Source organism: Gobius niger (assembly GCF_951799975.1).
Source record: "Gobius niger genome assembly, chromosome: 12".
NCBI classification, from domain to species: domain Eukaryota; kingdom Metazoa; phylum Chordata; class Actinopteri; order Gobiiformes; family Gobiidae; genus Gobius; species Gobius niger.
This window is the reverse complement of record NC_136863.1, coordinates 16,817,738-16,832,213: the sequence shown is the minus strand read 5'-3', so window position 1 is coordinate 16,832,213 and position 14,476 is coordinate 16,817,738. Positions and strand designations below refer to the sequence as shown.

The 14,476-nt window shown below is 42.1% G+C and overlaps 1 protein-coding gene across 2 annotated transcripts; it reads right to left on the bottom strand.

Moving 5' to 3' along the window:
• Positions 1-110: 110 nt before the first annotated feature.
• Positions 111-14,135, bottom strand: cnot1 (CCR4-NOT transcription complex, subunit 1). 2 transcript variants are annotated; one of them, XM_079567487.1, is made up of 48 exons: positions 13,994-14,135; positions 12,656-12,946; positions 12,466-12,573; positions 12,167-12,265; positions 11,964-12,032; positions 11,830-11,884; positions 11,525-11,728; positions 11,195-11,363; positions 10,949-11,075; positions 10,730-10,840; positions 10,487-10,657; positions 10,286-10,413; positions 9,974-10,214; positions 9,788-9,907; positions 9,590-9,712; positions 9,359-9,510; positions 9,124-9,274; positions 8,833-9,046; positions 8,628-8,753; positions 8,207-8,331; positions 7,833-8,119; positions 7,686-7,764; positions 7,287-7,529; positions 7,071-7,211; positions 6,817-6,996; positions 6,628-6,744; positions 6,454-6,564; positions 6,305-6,382; positions 6,053-6,230; positions 5,778-5,932; positions 5,408-5,704; positions 5,087-5,332; positions 4,900-5,019; positions 4,581-4,775; positions 4,369-4,511; positions 4,191-4,299; positions 3,953-4,122; positions 3,612-3,843; positions 3,287-3,535; positions 3,062-3,225; positions 2,865-2,982; positions 2,682-2,783; positions 2,387-2,560; positions 1,658-1,807; positions 1,388-1,568; positions 1,180-1,312; positions 973-1,107; positions 111-891 (listed from the first exon to the last, which is right to left on the bottom strand). In XM_079567487.1, exons 2-48 carry the CDS (start codon positions 12,755-12,757, stop codon positions 813-815), a joined length of 7,161 nt encoding a protein of 2,386 aa, XP_079423613.1. In that variant the 5' UTR covers positions 12,758-12,946; positions 13,994-14,135; the 3' UTR covers positions 111-812. The 2 variants fall into 2 exon arrangements, with proteins under 2 accessions (XP_079423613.1, XP_079423612.1); XM_079567486.1 differs by having other exon boundaries at positions 7,287-7,539; positions 7,687-7,764.
• Positions 14,136-14,476: the final 341 nt, after the last annotated feature.

The following is a 14,476-nucleotide window of genomic DNA, read 5'->3' as shown; positions in this document are numbered from 1 at the left end:
TATTTCCTGTATGTATGCATACTGCAATTAAGTAGCAAGAACTAAAGGCAAACTAGAAATGACTACAAAATACAACACATGGACCAATACATTTACAAAACATTCAAAATGTTACAAAATGGGCTGTATTGGTCCTATTGTTCTTCAATTTGGATATTTATACAAATGGTCAAGATACGATGTCAACGTTTTCACTTTTGCACATTTTTACAATGCCAGGGAGAGACTGAGCCATTTCGAAAGGTTATCCTGCCAGTAAATGCTCTTAAACACATGACACCTTGAATAGTCCCCCACCCCACGTAGGAGGCTAGTCCATCTTCCTGTCTCACTCAGGGATAAAAAGGATTTAAATAAAAAGAAGCAGGCAGCTTTTTAAACTTCAATCACCTACTGTTCGGCGTCTGAAAGCAAACAAAATGTCAGAAAATAGATCTTTGTGGGAGGGGAGCAAACCAAGGGCTTTGGTCGTGAGTGTAGATGATTTTACATGTCAGGATGCATTTTAGTTGACATGTTTAATGGTCTCCACATCTACTCTCCTGTTCTCCCTTTTTCCAATATTTACATCAAAGCTTCAAAAAGTATATTAAACACCATGTCCACATTGCTCCATGTCAGCAGCCTCAAAATGCACAAGGAAAAAAAAATACTTCAGATGGGCGAGCAGTAGTCCTCAGATCCACAATTCAATGACTGGTTGCCAGTTTATCCAGTGTCAACAGTAAAGAGGGGGGTGTGCATGTGTGGCAGGGAATAGGTAAAGGCCGCTGCATCTCTCCCGAGGGCTACAGTTGGGACCATGGTGCAGGCTAGCTGGCACCAGTGCCCTCCATGACCTGCTGAGCCTGCTTCTGTCCCATGCAGCACTGTGCTACAGACTGGAACAGCCTGAAACAGCAGAGTGAACATCCATCATTACTTATCTGAAACAAATGTACATTTCAAAAGAAAGAATATTGTGGTACACACTTTTCAATCTCAGGGGCACAGTGCACAAAGTCATGGCTCCAGAACTTGAAGGCAGGGTTCTTAATCAGCTCAATAAAGGTGATGAGAAGGCCCCATGGATGTGGTCTGTTCACAATCAGCCGCTCCAGCAGAACCCTGAGAAGAAAAATACTTTATTCAAGTTCCATGTTTATCGCAAATGTTTTGTTTGAACAAGCGTTTTCCCACCTGGTGATTTGCTCTTGAATTGCTTCGGTGTTGGCTTCCGCAAACAGATACAGCATGGTGCAGCTGAAGTAGTGAGTGTGACTGTTGGGGTAGCGCAACTGGTTCGCAATGGCGTTCAGGAACAAATATCGACCTGTACAGAAACAAGCAAGAAAACAATGTTTTACTCAAGAAAAACAGTTAAGTTAAATAGTCATTGCCACCTTACCCTCTGTGTCCAGGTCCACGGCCAGGTTCTGGAAGATGTCCATGTGTGCAGAGTGAGTGATGGTGCTCATGGAGGGAGTGCTGCCCTTGTTGTGGATGTGAGCAATAGCCTGTGTGCCCACATACAGCACCAGCGCATTGATCAACTGGATGTTGTAGCGGTTTCCAGGCTCATTGGACACCTGGAAACAAACGTAGAATAGAGATTAAAAACAAGAAGCAACTAAAAAGAAGTTCAAATGAGGAGGAAAAAAATACTGTCTTCACAAACCTGTAGGTTGCTGCGCAGCTCAGATAAGAAAGTGACTGGGGAGCGCGTTTTCAGATAAGAATCCAAATCCTTCTTGAATTGGGAAGGCATGACACCTGTGAAGTTTGTAAGGATTCTGGGCGCTATATTGATCTCACTCAGCATATCCACCTACCACAAAAAAAGTTTACATTAGCAATGCTGGAAATTTTCTTACATTTTTATTGTATCCAAAATAGTTCTGAACAATATTGAAGTAACTTGCGATATGGCTGCGCCGTATTGCGATAATGACTATTATAAACTATTTCAACACGATATGTTCCATTCTAATTAAACACAGATCGCAAGTAACTTGTTTTTCTGCAAACTGTCAAAAGACTTAAACACATCATCATACGGGGACTTTATGCATTATGACCACTGACACTGTGACACTTGTAAATGTTCTTTTTGTTGTAAAATGTGCACAAATCAAAAATAAACTAAGTGAAAAAACAAACATCAGGACCAAAACAAGACTTGGACTGATTTAGGAAATCAGAAATAATTTGACAAAACCTGAACCTTTACACATTGTTATTGGCAGAGTTTGCAAAAAAATGTGTCGATCTCAGATGAAGACTCAATGCTGCTGCAATATACCAGTAGTGTTTTTTTGAGACATGGATATTGCATCTCCCGATATCGCGATACAATAATTTTTGTGCAGCCCTAATCCAAAAGCTGATTTGCAGATTGCATATTCACCTTGAGGTTGGGCGTGAAAGGATCAGGGAGCCTCATGTTGCGTGGAAAGGCACTGAGAATGAGGTTGCGAAGTTGAATGCAATTGGGAGGGATGACATCACAGAAGCCATAATGGTAGTCGCACAGAAACTCTGGAAAGTCATGCAGCAGAACCAGAAGGACTCGTAGGGTTCCCTAGAAGGAACGACAGTTAATACAAATACTATATGGGACTTGTACTGTATACAGTGCTTTTAGAAGGACACAAAGACGCTTGACATAGGGGACAAAGAAACGTTTTAAAAGCCCTGCACACCTTGTAGAGGATTTGCATAGGTTTATTGAGCTCAACGTTTCTCAGGAATGGGGCCAAGTACTTGAATAGATCGATCAGCAGCTGTGCATACATGGGCCAACCCTGCAACACATACAACAATGCACATGTTAAATGGTGCCAGGGACCACAAATTTATACTCCTTGCACTTTGATATACTGTACCTTCTGCTGGGGTGTATGTGCTAGCATTCTTGCAATAAAGATGCGATGAGAGATGAGTTCTAGCCAAGCATACACAAACCCTGGGGCTTTGGTGGGTCTCAAAATGTGGAAAGTATTGCTGCAAAGTATGTTATGTTTTAGTTCAATCCCAACAACAAAACACAAAGCATAGGCCAAATGATGGCAGCGTTATTTACCAGAAGGCAGTCAGTGTTTGAAAGTTGATGGTCTCCAACACATGTTCAGGAGCATTGAGCTCCAACAGCAGCATGATGAAAATGCGGTGGTACGGCAGCTGCTGGAATTCAGTCTGACGCACATCATGGTCTTGAATCAACACTCCAACTACAATTCCTAGCACCTAAAACACAAAGTCATTTGTAATCTCAAATGTACCAAAGACGAGGTTGATATTTCCATACCTTATTAAGGAGGTTGATTTTTGTAACCGTGTTAGTTGCCTCTCCAGAGTGTTTGACCAGCAGAGCTATGAGCCGCACAAAGGCGTCCAGGTTATGGTAACACTTTGCTCTGATGATGGCTGCACTGGCTGCTGGGTTGTGCTGCTGTTCTGCCTGTGCCCGATAACTTATCTCCACACACATTTCGGTACAAAGCCGGAAGAACCTTGTGATCAAGTCATCAGTCTTCAGGATACCCTGCTGGTGCATCTGCACAAATAAACAAAAGTCACTATTAAACATACAGTAACAAGATAAGGCACTTGATAACAAGTTGACTGGATACCTGGCCAACAAAAGCAGAGAAGGCTTTGGTGCTGTCCCGTCCAGCAGCCGCTGAGTGGTACAAATTGACCCACTCTCGTAAAAGGTACTCCGCCTTCTCCCTCAGGCCGGGAGGATCATCATATTCTGAAGCCTGTGAAATCCCAGAATGCATCATGAAGTTTGGTCCACCATGAGCTCGATCAATCATCGCCTCATAGTTAGATCGAACAACATCCATCAGCTGTGGAAGCCTGCAAAATAGGAACACAATGTTAAGTTACTGATCAACTCGTAAAAAAAAATTATTCATATATAAACAAAACATAAACATATATAAACAAGCATGAGGTAGCTCATTACCCTTCAGGTGCATTTGCTCTCGAGTGCGCACAAATGCGCATTAAAGTCTCAATAGTGTGGAAGAGGTCCGCCTCTGTGACGTGGCTCACACTACGTTCATCGACCAGCAGCAGCTTCACCAACTGCATCGCAAAAGCAACGGCCATGTAGTGCATTCCGTTCTCCATTGACTGAAGAAACAAAAACACGCATTTGTCAATGTTTTGTGATACAAGAGAAAGATAGTCAGAAACCGTACCTGTGCCAGATGTAAGTCATATTGCTGCATATTCACAAGATGGTTTCTTATCAGAAGTTCCACTGCTTCCACGTTGTACTTGTACTCATCTCGGCACTCAATGAGACACCTGTCGACAGAAAGCAAACAGCTCATGCTTTGTCTACTCTCAGCGTTTCAAAGTAAGCGTGCTCTTCACCTGGTGATCTGCTTGTTGCACCATTGTGGTCCATATGCACGCCCATCCTGCAGAGCCTTTAGCACAAGCAGATGGCACTCTCTGTAGCGCAGCAACAAGTCAGCATCTGCACCACTGGTAGCATCGAGAAGACCCTCCACAGCCTGTGGCAATGAACAGCATGAGTCCCACTAACGGACATGGAAATGTATAAACATTTTCAAAAGCCATACCTTCTGAAGAAGGCCAAGTGCAGCAATGCCATCTCTTGAGTTTCTTGCTAGTGCCACAGCCTCAAGCAAACTGCGTAGAGCCTGAGTCAATGGGTTCATTGCTAGTGCTGGAGGGATGGCATGAAGATGCTGCTCCAAGTCTGCCATGCACTTATCATAGATTTGAGCAACGTCATCTGTAGCCCATGCCTGTTGCTAAAATTAGAAAGACATGCTTAAAGATTTTACTGAACTTAAAACTAGGTTTATGTTAGAAAATAATGAAACATAAAGCTATGAATTGGCTAGAAATAATGGTAAAACAACAACAACAACAAACCTTCATTGGCTGTGCCAAGAAACCAGTGGGCTGGGAGAGATCATTACTCGGCAAGAAACCAGGAACATTCCTCGCAAACTCTTCGTAGACGGCCAGTTGTTTGGGATCCACTCCACCAACCTACATTTGTCAATTTGTTTAATTTCAGATTGATGCACGTAGAGCCATGATGCAGTACGTTTAATACCTTGAGTCTGATTTGTTCAGGCATGCGTTCAGCCTGGTAGGTTAAAACCACAGGATCACAGTAACGGCGTCCTTCTTGACGCGCATGTTTCCTAAGCTCAAACTCCGTGGCTAGCCTCTTGTCCATTTCAGGACCAGCCTTCTCCACAGCAGTTTTCTGAATGAAGCAACATGCCAGTTCACAGTTGTCCTGAGCAATCCGGGCAGCAGCTTCTTCCATCATCTCTCTCTGTTGAGGTGTTGGCGCCTGAGGAAATGTTTCATGTTGAGTACTTCATGGTAAATAGTGCTTATGTCAATATTTAACAGATTCTCTACTTGCCCTCAGTGCAGCAGCAAAATTGTTCTTCAGGTTAGTTGCAATACTCATCAGCAAAGGTTCACGGCAAGTTATCATGGCCATGCCTGCAGTCAGGTTTCTCATCATGTGGTGGGCTGCCACACGCATGCGGGACTCTTCAGAGTCTAGGGCAAAATCCTTCCTGATAATCTGCTCACAGGTCGTCATTGCAATTTTGATGGACCGATCAACCACAGGATGCACCAACTCCTGGACAGCCCGTTCAACTGACTGACGAACGCACTGCTTGAGCTGAGGGTGAGCTTGTAAGAGGGGGATCTACGAGGAAATAATGTATATTATAATCAAAGCCATCATGCCTTTAATCAAGATGTCGAGTTACATTACTTACATTGGCATTTATGTTTATGTGTGGGGACAGGCCTGCCAAAGCATAAACATTAATATCATGGTAACTGAACTGAGGAGTTGGAGGCCCAGTGGTTGTGCAAGTTGTGGTGGTGGCAGCTGGGGTTGAAGGCGGTGCAGCAAATGGAACAAAGTCTCCTGTGGATCGCAAAGGGCTCATTTAATCAATACTTTTAAGAAAACTAACAAAACAAAAAAAACACTTAAAATGAAGCTTGGACTAAATTCCTAGAAACAAAAAACAAATGGACAACTCACCTGCAGTAGAAACTGGGAGCAGCTCTTCTGGGGGTTTTGCCTCTTTCTTTGGTGCCGACAATTGTTCCTCCAAATTCTTTAGTTTGTCTTTATCCTTGAGCAAGTTCCCTGGCTTTAGATCATTGATGTCGAGAGACAAATTCTTACAAAGAACTTCAATTTCAAATTTTAGGTTGAGCTGTAGACAGGAAAAAAATGTTTAACAAAGATCACTTTGCAGTTACATGTGTCAGTTACATGAGATCCACTGACCTTGAGATCGTGTTCCTGATGCAGTTCAGCGAGCACATTCATGATGGCCATGGTCCAGGGATTTTGGGGCCTGAAAACCTATGGCAAAAAGCAATATTAATACAACATGCATAATCTTTAGGACATCAATAAGCACTCATCCTACTTACCATACTTCGGAGACTAGATTCCAAAACTTTGGCCACAAAAGGAACCACGTAAAGCAGCTCCTGTTGACCCTTGACATAGGCTTCCAACAGCAGAGATTTCAGTTCCAAATCCTAGTTGACATAAAAAGGGGATTTTCACAACAGCTAAAAACAGCACAAATGTGTTGAACTTACTGTATAGAGTATAGGTTTATTTTTGGCCAGTGTGATCATGCCAAGCCAGTGACCCAAGTTCTTAAGCAGAGATCGATCTGAAAAATTGGCTGCTGCCTTGTCAGAAGTAAGTAGAACCTGAAGAAAAGAAAAGAAAAATGATTGCATATTTTCTGAACTAAAAGAAAAAAATACTGTACGCAATTTTACCTTTATATTCCTGTAGGTTTCATTAAGAACCATCTTCACAAAGTCTGGGTTCTTCAGAGTGTCAAGAAAATTGGAGTAAAGACTGTGGAAATTGGGCTCAATGCTGACACGCTTCATCACCAGATACTGAGAAACCCAGGGCATAAACTCGTCCTTCACAGTCTCCTTTAACTCCTCAACCTGAAATACAGAACATTTATTACCACAACCTTTGAGGAACAGCCAGACTGTACCTTCTGGGTCAGACTGTGTACCTTCTGGGTCATGTTAGACTGCGACAGATTGTTGAAGATGAATGCAATCTTTTCCTGAACATTCTCTGGGGGTTCGACAATTCTTTCATTTTGGTCAGTGGCAACAAGAAGGGTGTCTATATTTGTAGTGTTTATGGAGGGCTGAAAGACGAGCAAATATTGTTAACAGGAAGAAAACAGATACAGTAGGTTTGTTAAGCGCCTGTATGCACTCACAGGAACATCTTTTTTGAAACCGCTTTGGGTTGGCCTGGTGATGGTGGTCGTCTTAGCTACTGTGGTGGTAGTGGTGGTTGTAGTCACTAGAGTGCTAGTTTGACCGGGCTGAGGAACTTTGGGAGGGCCCGGTTGTGACTGAGTCTGGGCTTGCACCTGGGCAAGAGCCACACTGCCGGGGGTCGTGATGGAGCCCTGCATCTTCACCGGAGGGTCCCGTGACTGTTGACCATACTCGATATACTGCACACACAAGATATGTAAAAACAGATATAATTACTACTTGCGTTAACGTATCATTCAATGCAATTCAAAAGGTTGCTAAACGGGAAAAAAATGATGACAGGTGTGTGAATGGGTGTGTGCGTGTTTATGTGTGATAAACTGAAACTCAGATACCTCTTGTAAATGGTGGGGAAACTGCAAGAAGTGAGCAATCGATGCCAGGTGCTGACAATATTGAGGATAGTCCTTTAATCTGCAAAGGTTTTCTTGTTAGTATGTCGATCCAGCTGAAAGTCATAACACGACTAACAACACTCTTACCTGTTTTTAAACCGATCTAAAGCGGCTATTCCAAAATAATACATTTTTGATCCAAAGGGTTTCCTTAAGGCTTCAAGAACATACCGCAGTGCCAAGCCCAGGGCCATGTATGTGACCAGTCCCTTCTCAATAATGCCACCAAAAAGACAAGCAGTAATGTGCAATTCCTTGTCTGGGTATTGTGGGAAGAAGCGGTATTCCTCAAACAAATTCCGTAACATGCAATTGAACACTTCTCGTTCTCGTTTAATGGTCGAATCTTTGAATCGTTGCAACATCTCCAAAACCTGTCAAGACATTAATACAATGATATTTTTATTTGGATGAAATTCTCCTAGTTTTAAGATACTTTGAGAGTAAAAAAGTTTACATACATCATCAACAGACATTGTTGGATGAGGTGGGTGGTTGTAGATGCGCTGGAAGTAGCTGTTTGCTTCATCATCTATTTCCTTACTAAAGTGCTGGTTTGCCTCTGGCCACACCTGAGAAAGGTCAGCTGAATGAAGGAAGAACAAAAATCATCAAAATGTGATTTTGTGACCCAATGTAATTTTTGGTTGAACATGCAATAGCCTTAATAGATACAAGTGGGGCTGTCAGCAAAAGCAGACGGGAATGGAAGACTGACCTGAATTTTCTCACACAAAAACAAAAAAAGTGTCTAATGACAAGACCAAATAAACTAAAATAATTTTATAATTTTGCTCTTGGTGAGGAAATGCAGTTATGAGCAGCGCAGGGCAGGCTCTCAGTCACACCAATACCACCACCACTTACAGGCCTTGATCTTACTCTGCTGAAACGTTGGTGGATTCAGGCCTGGTGTGCTCATCTTCCTGGTGCTGAAGGGATCAGTGCTAACGGCAGGCATCCCCAAACTGGAGCCTAAACCAGAGCCAATGCTTGAGCCCAGAGGACCTAGCAGTGAGAACATATTTAGTTATTTAAGTGTTAAAAATTACAAAAGTGAAAGTTTGCAAAGTTCTTTTAATAGTACCGGAATCCATGCCAGGAAGCTGCGATGACAGACTGCCAATACCTCCAAAAGGTGTGCTTGGGTTTGCATTAGAGAGCGGTGGGAAGGCCTTTGCTGGAGACTGGGGATTACTAAAGGCTGAACTTAAAGAGGTGGGGAAACCTTGCATGCTCTGAGTATGAGAGGGGGCAGTGCCACCCAAACTTAGGGACCCCATTCCAGTCAAAGGATCCATCTAAGACAAAGAAAAGTAAAGACCAAATACAAAAAGACAAAAGGTATAGCATAAGTTGCATTTGTCTGTACCAATACCTGCACAGGAGAGATGGCATCTAGACTGCTGGTGCTTGGTGCTCGTCCTTTGGGCATTACCCCAGGGGGCGGCTGTCGTGGTTTATTCATGACACTGCTGCAGTTTGCAACCATTGTAAGTATTGTCTCAGACAGTTCCTGGGACACACTCCTGAAAGTACAAAGATCATAACTTTTCAAAACATGCAGACATTTAGACCAGTCTAATAATGATAATAATAAAAAAGCATTTTACATAGCACATGACTGCAGACATGTCAGCATTGTCGCCAAGGTCTCAGGGGGCAATTGGGCGCTTTTTGGCTGATCCTTATCTGGGGCCAGACCCCCCATAATGGATGGGCATCGCCTTTTCAGGAATGTAACACATGCCTGGATAAAAGGCTCCTAAAACAGAAAATGTACAAACATTTAACAAATAAAAAACTGCAGCTATAAAAAGATCTGCAATGACAGCTGAATTTACCCCATGTTCTCTGATCTTATCAGTAAGCCATTTATCAAGTTTGAGGTATTCACGGCGAGAGGCAAGTGCAGCAAGGTCAATAACAAAGGCAAATGGCGTACCATTCAGCAGCATTGACAGAGACTGGGAAAAAACAAGACCAATGTAAAAAAACAACACTTAAGAGTTTGAATATGCAATGGCTTGTTTGTGATATACCTTCAAGTCTTGGGCCACATCCAGGATACGGGACAGCTTGGCCTGGTCATACTGCTCCCCTCTCATGTACCACTCAGCCATTGAATGCATAATAAGCTGACGAATGGAAGGAGACTGTCCCTGGAAACAACTCACAATGTTAAAAAGCACCATTCACAAAATACCAACAATGTTAACTCATGTTACCTGTCCATGCCAGGCATAGTGCAGAATAATGGCAGAGTTCGGGTGATTGCCCAGAAAAATGGGCATCAGCGTTGAAATGAGCTCATGTCTGAGTTGATGCCAAGACGTGGAGATCTGCAGTAGCGCCAGCACTAACATGTCCGGACAGTGCTTAATTGGGAAGGTAAACAGCTGCTTAACTTGCTCATAGTGACCGACTTCAGAGAGTCGGAGTAGACTTTCAACCAGGTCAAGGCTTTTCCTGTTAAAATATGACACTTATACATACTGATCCAGTATTCACTGAGAAAAATGTTGATTTAAAAGGCATACCATGTGGCTATTTCCCTATTGTCATCCTCTGGAGGTGCCTTGAGGATGTCAATGGCCACAGTGTGGCAGGGATAATCGGCAAAGCAGAACACTTCCGGGCTCATCAAAGAGTGTTGTATGAAAGACAACTGTGGGCACACATCAGTTCTTAAAAGTTAAGAGCTTTAAGGAACTACCAAAGATGAGTAAAACAATATCTACCTGTCCCTCTGCATGTTTCCATGGTCGATAGATGAGATCAACAGGGAAGACCTCCAAGCCCAATCCCCTTTGAATGCCGTAAACCACAATGTGGAGGCCTTTACTATCTTTGATAACAAAACCTGGGTGGTCTAGTTCATATGTCACCTCCTTGAAGTTTAGGTTGGGATTCTTTGAGATAAACACAATAAATTAATTAGGATCATTTTGCCACTGTAAACAATGTGAACCAAATCCACATACCACTTCTTTGACAACATCGATCAGAACCTCGACATTCCAAGTGTGTGCCTGAGAGCTGTCATTCTTATCTTTCCCATCACTCCAGATACCACCCCCTGGGGCAGAGATTGACTGCAAAAAATAATGTGCATTTAGCCCAGTTTCATTTAGCGTGCTAATGGAGGAGACAATATGAATCCACAACAGAAACTGCAGTAATTATCCAAGTCAGTCACTCACCTGTAATGGTATTCCATCAGTAAGACCAGAATGGGTACGGGCCATCATGCCCAAAACCCTGGCTACCTGGCTAGCTGTCACTTCTCTTACCCCATACTGGAGGATTATGTTTCTGCATTCATCCACACTGGAATGCAAAAATGATTCAAGTAATTGCTGCTTGTTAATGACGGGAACAAACAATGAAACAAAAGTCTGGTCAAGTGTGGGCAGAAAGCCTTTTGCGTTTGTTAAAATGTTACACACCTGGTGCAGAAGCCATAGCCCACTTCTTGCATAAACTCTGCAAGAGAACTTTCCATCATGGTCTTAGCTAACTCCCCCGAGTCTGGCAAGATTCTATCCATGAGAATGTCCCGTTTTTCAGGGTACAACAGTGGTGCGAGCACCACAGGGCAGCGCTCCTGGGGGAAATCTGAAACCATAAACAAAAAATTATGGTTACTTTTAATAAAATGCACCAAAGTAAAAAGTGCTGTAATTTCAGACAGAACATGCGTTGCAAACATTGCTTTTAAAGTGATATAATACATACTCAGAGGTATTAAGCCTTGATTTCATTTTAACTATCTTTACCTCGGCAAAGAGTTTTGAGGAAGGCGTCAATTTGCTCTTGTCCTACTCCACAAGCTCCCTTCTGGCCGAACAGCAGATGGGAGAGCAGTAGATGCAGGACCTCTATAGCAATGTCTTGGAAGCCACCTTCCTGGTTTCCTCCTAGATCTGCGTCAACGTATGATCGCAGAAGGTCTGGAAGCTTTTGCTTGATGAATTGAGCAGCTAAGGACAAAAATAATTTTAACAATGATTTCTTCATCAAGCATAGAAAGCCTAGGGTTTTAAAAACATGTCAAACTCCTCCAAAACAAAGAGAATCTCACCAAATCCTCGAAGATCTACGTTGCTGGAGTTAAGCAAAGCAAGCCCAAAAATAACCTGAGGGGGAAAGAAAAAAAACATTTGTAGATACACGTGGTGCTTGTTCCTTATTTTATTAGTTATTTTACAATTGTACCTCTTGAACCTTGCTGAGCTTGAGGACTTTACTCAGTTGAGTAAATAAATGCGCTGACGGCTTCAAACTCTGAAAAATAATGTTAATTTCAATACAAAGAAATGTAGTGTTTTGATGAAAAGTTCAAGTTAATACATTATTTTGAAAAGTACTATACAAGATAAGAATTTTCCCATAACGCAAGTGTCTGACTATCTACTAACCTTCTGGTAGTGTAGAGGATTGTCAATGGCGTAGCACAGGGTTGAGATAAAGTTTGGTTTTGATATCAACGACACACACTCCTGGATCAGAAACTGTGTCTTGGGCAAGTTAAAATAAAAGATAGAGACAAGGCAAAGAAAACAGGTGAAGACAGGTATATTGTGAAATATACACTCTGATGCTTCAGTGTGTGGCTATTAAATTGTAAAATATACATTTCACATTGAAGTGATGGAGCAAAAAACTATTCTCGAATAATCATTTGAACTGAAGCTGTGATGGAAGGTAGTTTTTTTACCTGGTGAAAGTCCTTGCCACTGCTTTTACCATCGCCACTGAAATCCACATGGGAGAAGAGACAGCGTAATAGATGCCTGTCTGCCTCAGGGCCGTGACGATTTACAATCTAAAAATGGATTGTGAAGAGTGAACAGGTGAATGGGTGTAAATATAAACATATAAGTTCAATTGCTCTATCTGTGACTCACATGCTGTATTTCCTGCTGGCTGGCTTTGTAGTTTTTCTTTGTTAAATTGTCCACCAGGTAGCTGATTTGAGACAAAGCCAGCGAGAGCGAGTCAAGATTCATTGCTGGTTGGGGCGGAAGCAGGCGGCCGAGCACGGCGCAAAATCACCATTATTCCCCTTTAGTCACTTCAGTGATAGGTTACTTCTGCTCCCCCCCCCCAAAGGTGTGAAATTTGGTCGGCTTCCAAATGAGCTCTTCTTTCAGTTGGCCGGTTCTTCAAGTTCTTCAGTTTAAAACAAAGTTCAGCATCTAAAATGAATGAACATAACGTTTGTTAATGCAAGGCAGTTTCTAAATGTCAATGATTACTCCTGCATTCTGTGCAAATAATAAACACAAGGATTATAAACATAGACATAACATGAACCATGCAATAACTGCTGGTAACTAGCGGGAGAGGTTTACAACAAGTCAGATTCTCAATTGATCAACAGAACTATTTAATAGCTAGACAAAATAATGAAAAAACGTTGTACACAGGCTGGACTATAGCAATAACATAAACAATACATTTATTTCATTAAATCAAAAGAATTAACATGTGAAAATGAAAGTATTGTTCCAGTCGTCACCACGCATTGATCAAATCGAAATTATTTTGATTTTGTTCCCAATATTATTTACGTGTAACATTTCTTTCAATCAACACATTGCATTCATATAATACGTATTTTGCACACTGCTAACATTGCTCAAATTTGAGGTAAGCGCAGTCGCAGTGAGAGCTAAAGCTAATATAGCATTGTCCAGCTACATCATACTTTCAAATCGCCGATTTGCAGAACCAAGCGACGAGGGGAGGTGGTCTTCTCAACATCATTCATAGTTTTCTCGTCACTTCGTATTCATGATAACGTTATGTCGAGAGATATTGCTGGCAAAAATACAGTTCAGACGCGTCCTATCGCGATGAGCTAACCACACCACGGCTACGGCTACCAGCGCGATCGTGTTAGCACATAGCTTGTTAGCGTTAGCCTTTTTCTATGAACACCGTCTATTTTACGGAGCTGTTTACACCGAAGCAGCAAATTTACTGACTCCACTTAAACGATTGGGTGCTTAAATAAATGCAGAACCCTTAGAGCGTGTGAAATACCGCGTACACAACATCAACCCCCAAGATATTTTAAGTTATTGTTCCTTGATGCGACCAGAATGACAGCTGCTTTTCAGCAATTAGCCCTAGTCAGTTCAGTGAGCTAACGGTAGCCGAGCATATAAACCGTATACTAGTGGTCAATATAAGGAATGTAAAACAGTAGTTATGAGAAATTGACTTGTTGTGAGCCTCACCGTGCATATGATGAAGTTAGTCAAATATTCATTTCTTCTTGTTTCACTGAACCAACTTCATGAAATGAACGGCCGCGGTAGCACCAGCTCAAAATGATTTTCAAAATAAAATGGCGACTGGCTCCACCGCGTTCTCGAAGCGCGCTCACGACAAACGCGTGTTAGGTTAAAACTAAAAATCATGCGCAGTTGCAAGATAGTCTACATATAACTGTTCATTGGCCATTTTTCAAAATTATATCTATCTGGCATAGTTAAGCATAGTATTTGTGGTGTTCACTCAAGCACGTACAAGCACATACTGAAAGAAAAACAATGTTTTTATATGGCTTTTTTAATTTGCATACCAAACAACGCATATGAATCAACGATAAACAGTCAGTATAACGGTCCAAGAAACAGATCACAAGAATAAGAACATCATCATCATCACGATCAACGTAAATTTATAGACAATTTCGGATTGTCCACCAGGAGACTCCG

Coding starts and splice junctions, on each gene's coding strand:
- cnot1 (XM_079567486.1), bottom strand. CDS start 12,757: ATGAATCTTGACTCGCTCTCGCTGGCTTTGTCTCAAATCAGCTACCTG. Junction 10,215..10,285: donor AATAGGGAAATAGCCACATG/GTATGCCTTTTA, acceptor ATATTTTAACAG/GAAAAGCCTTGACCTGGTTG. Junction 6,231..6,304: donor ATCAGGAACACGATCTCAAG/GTCAGTGGATCT, acceptor TCCTGTCTACAG/CTCAACCTAAAATTTGAAAT.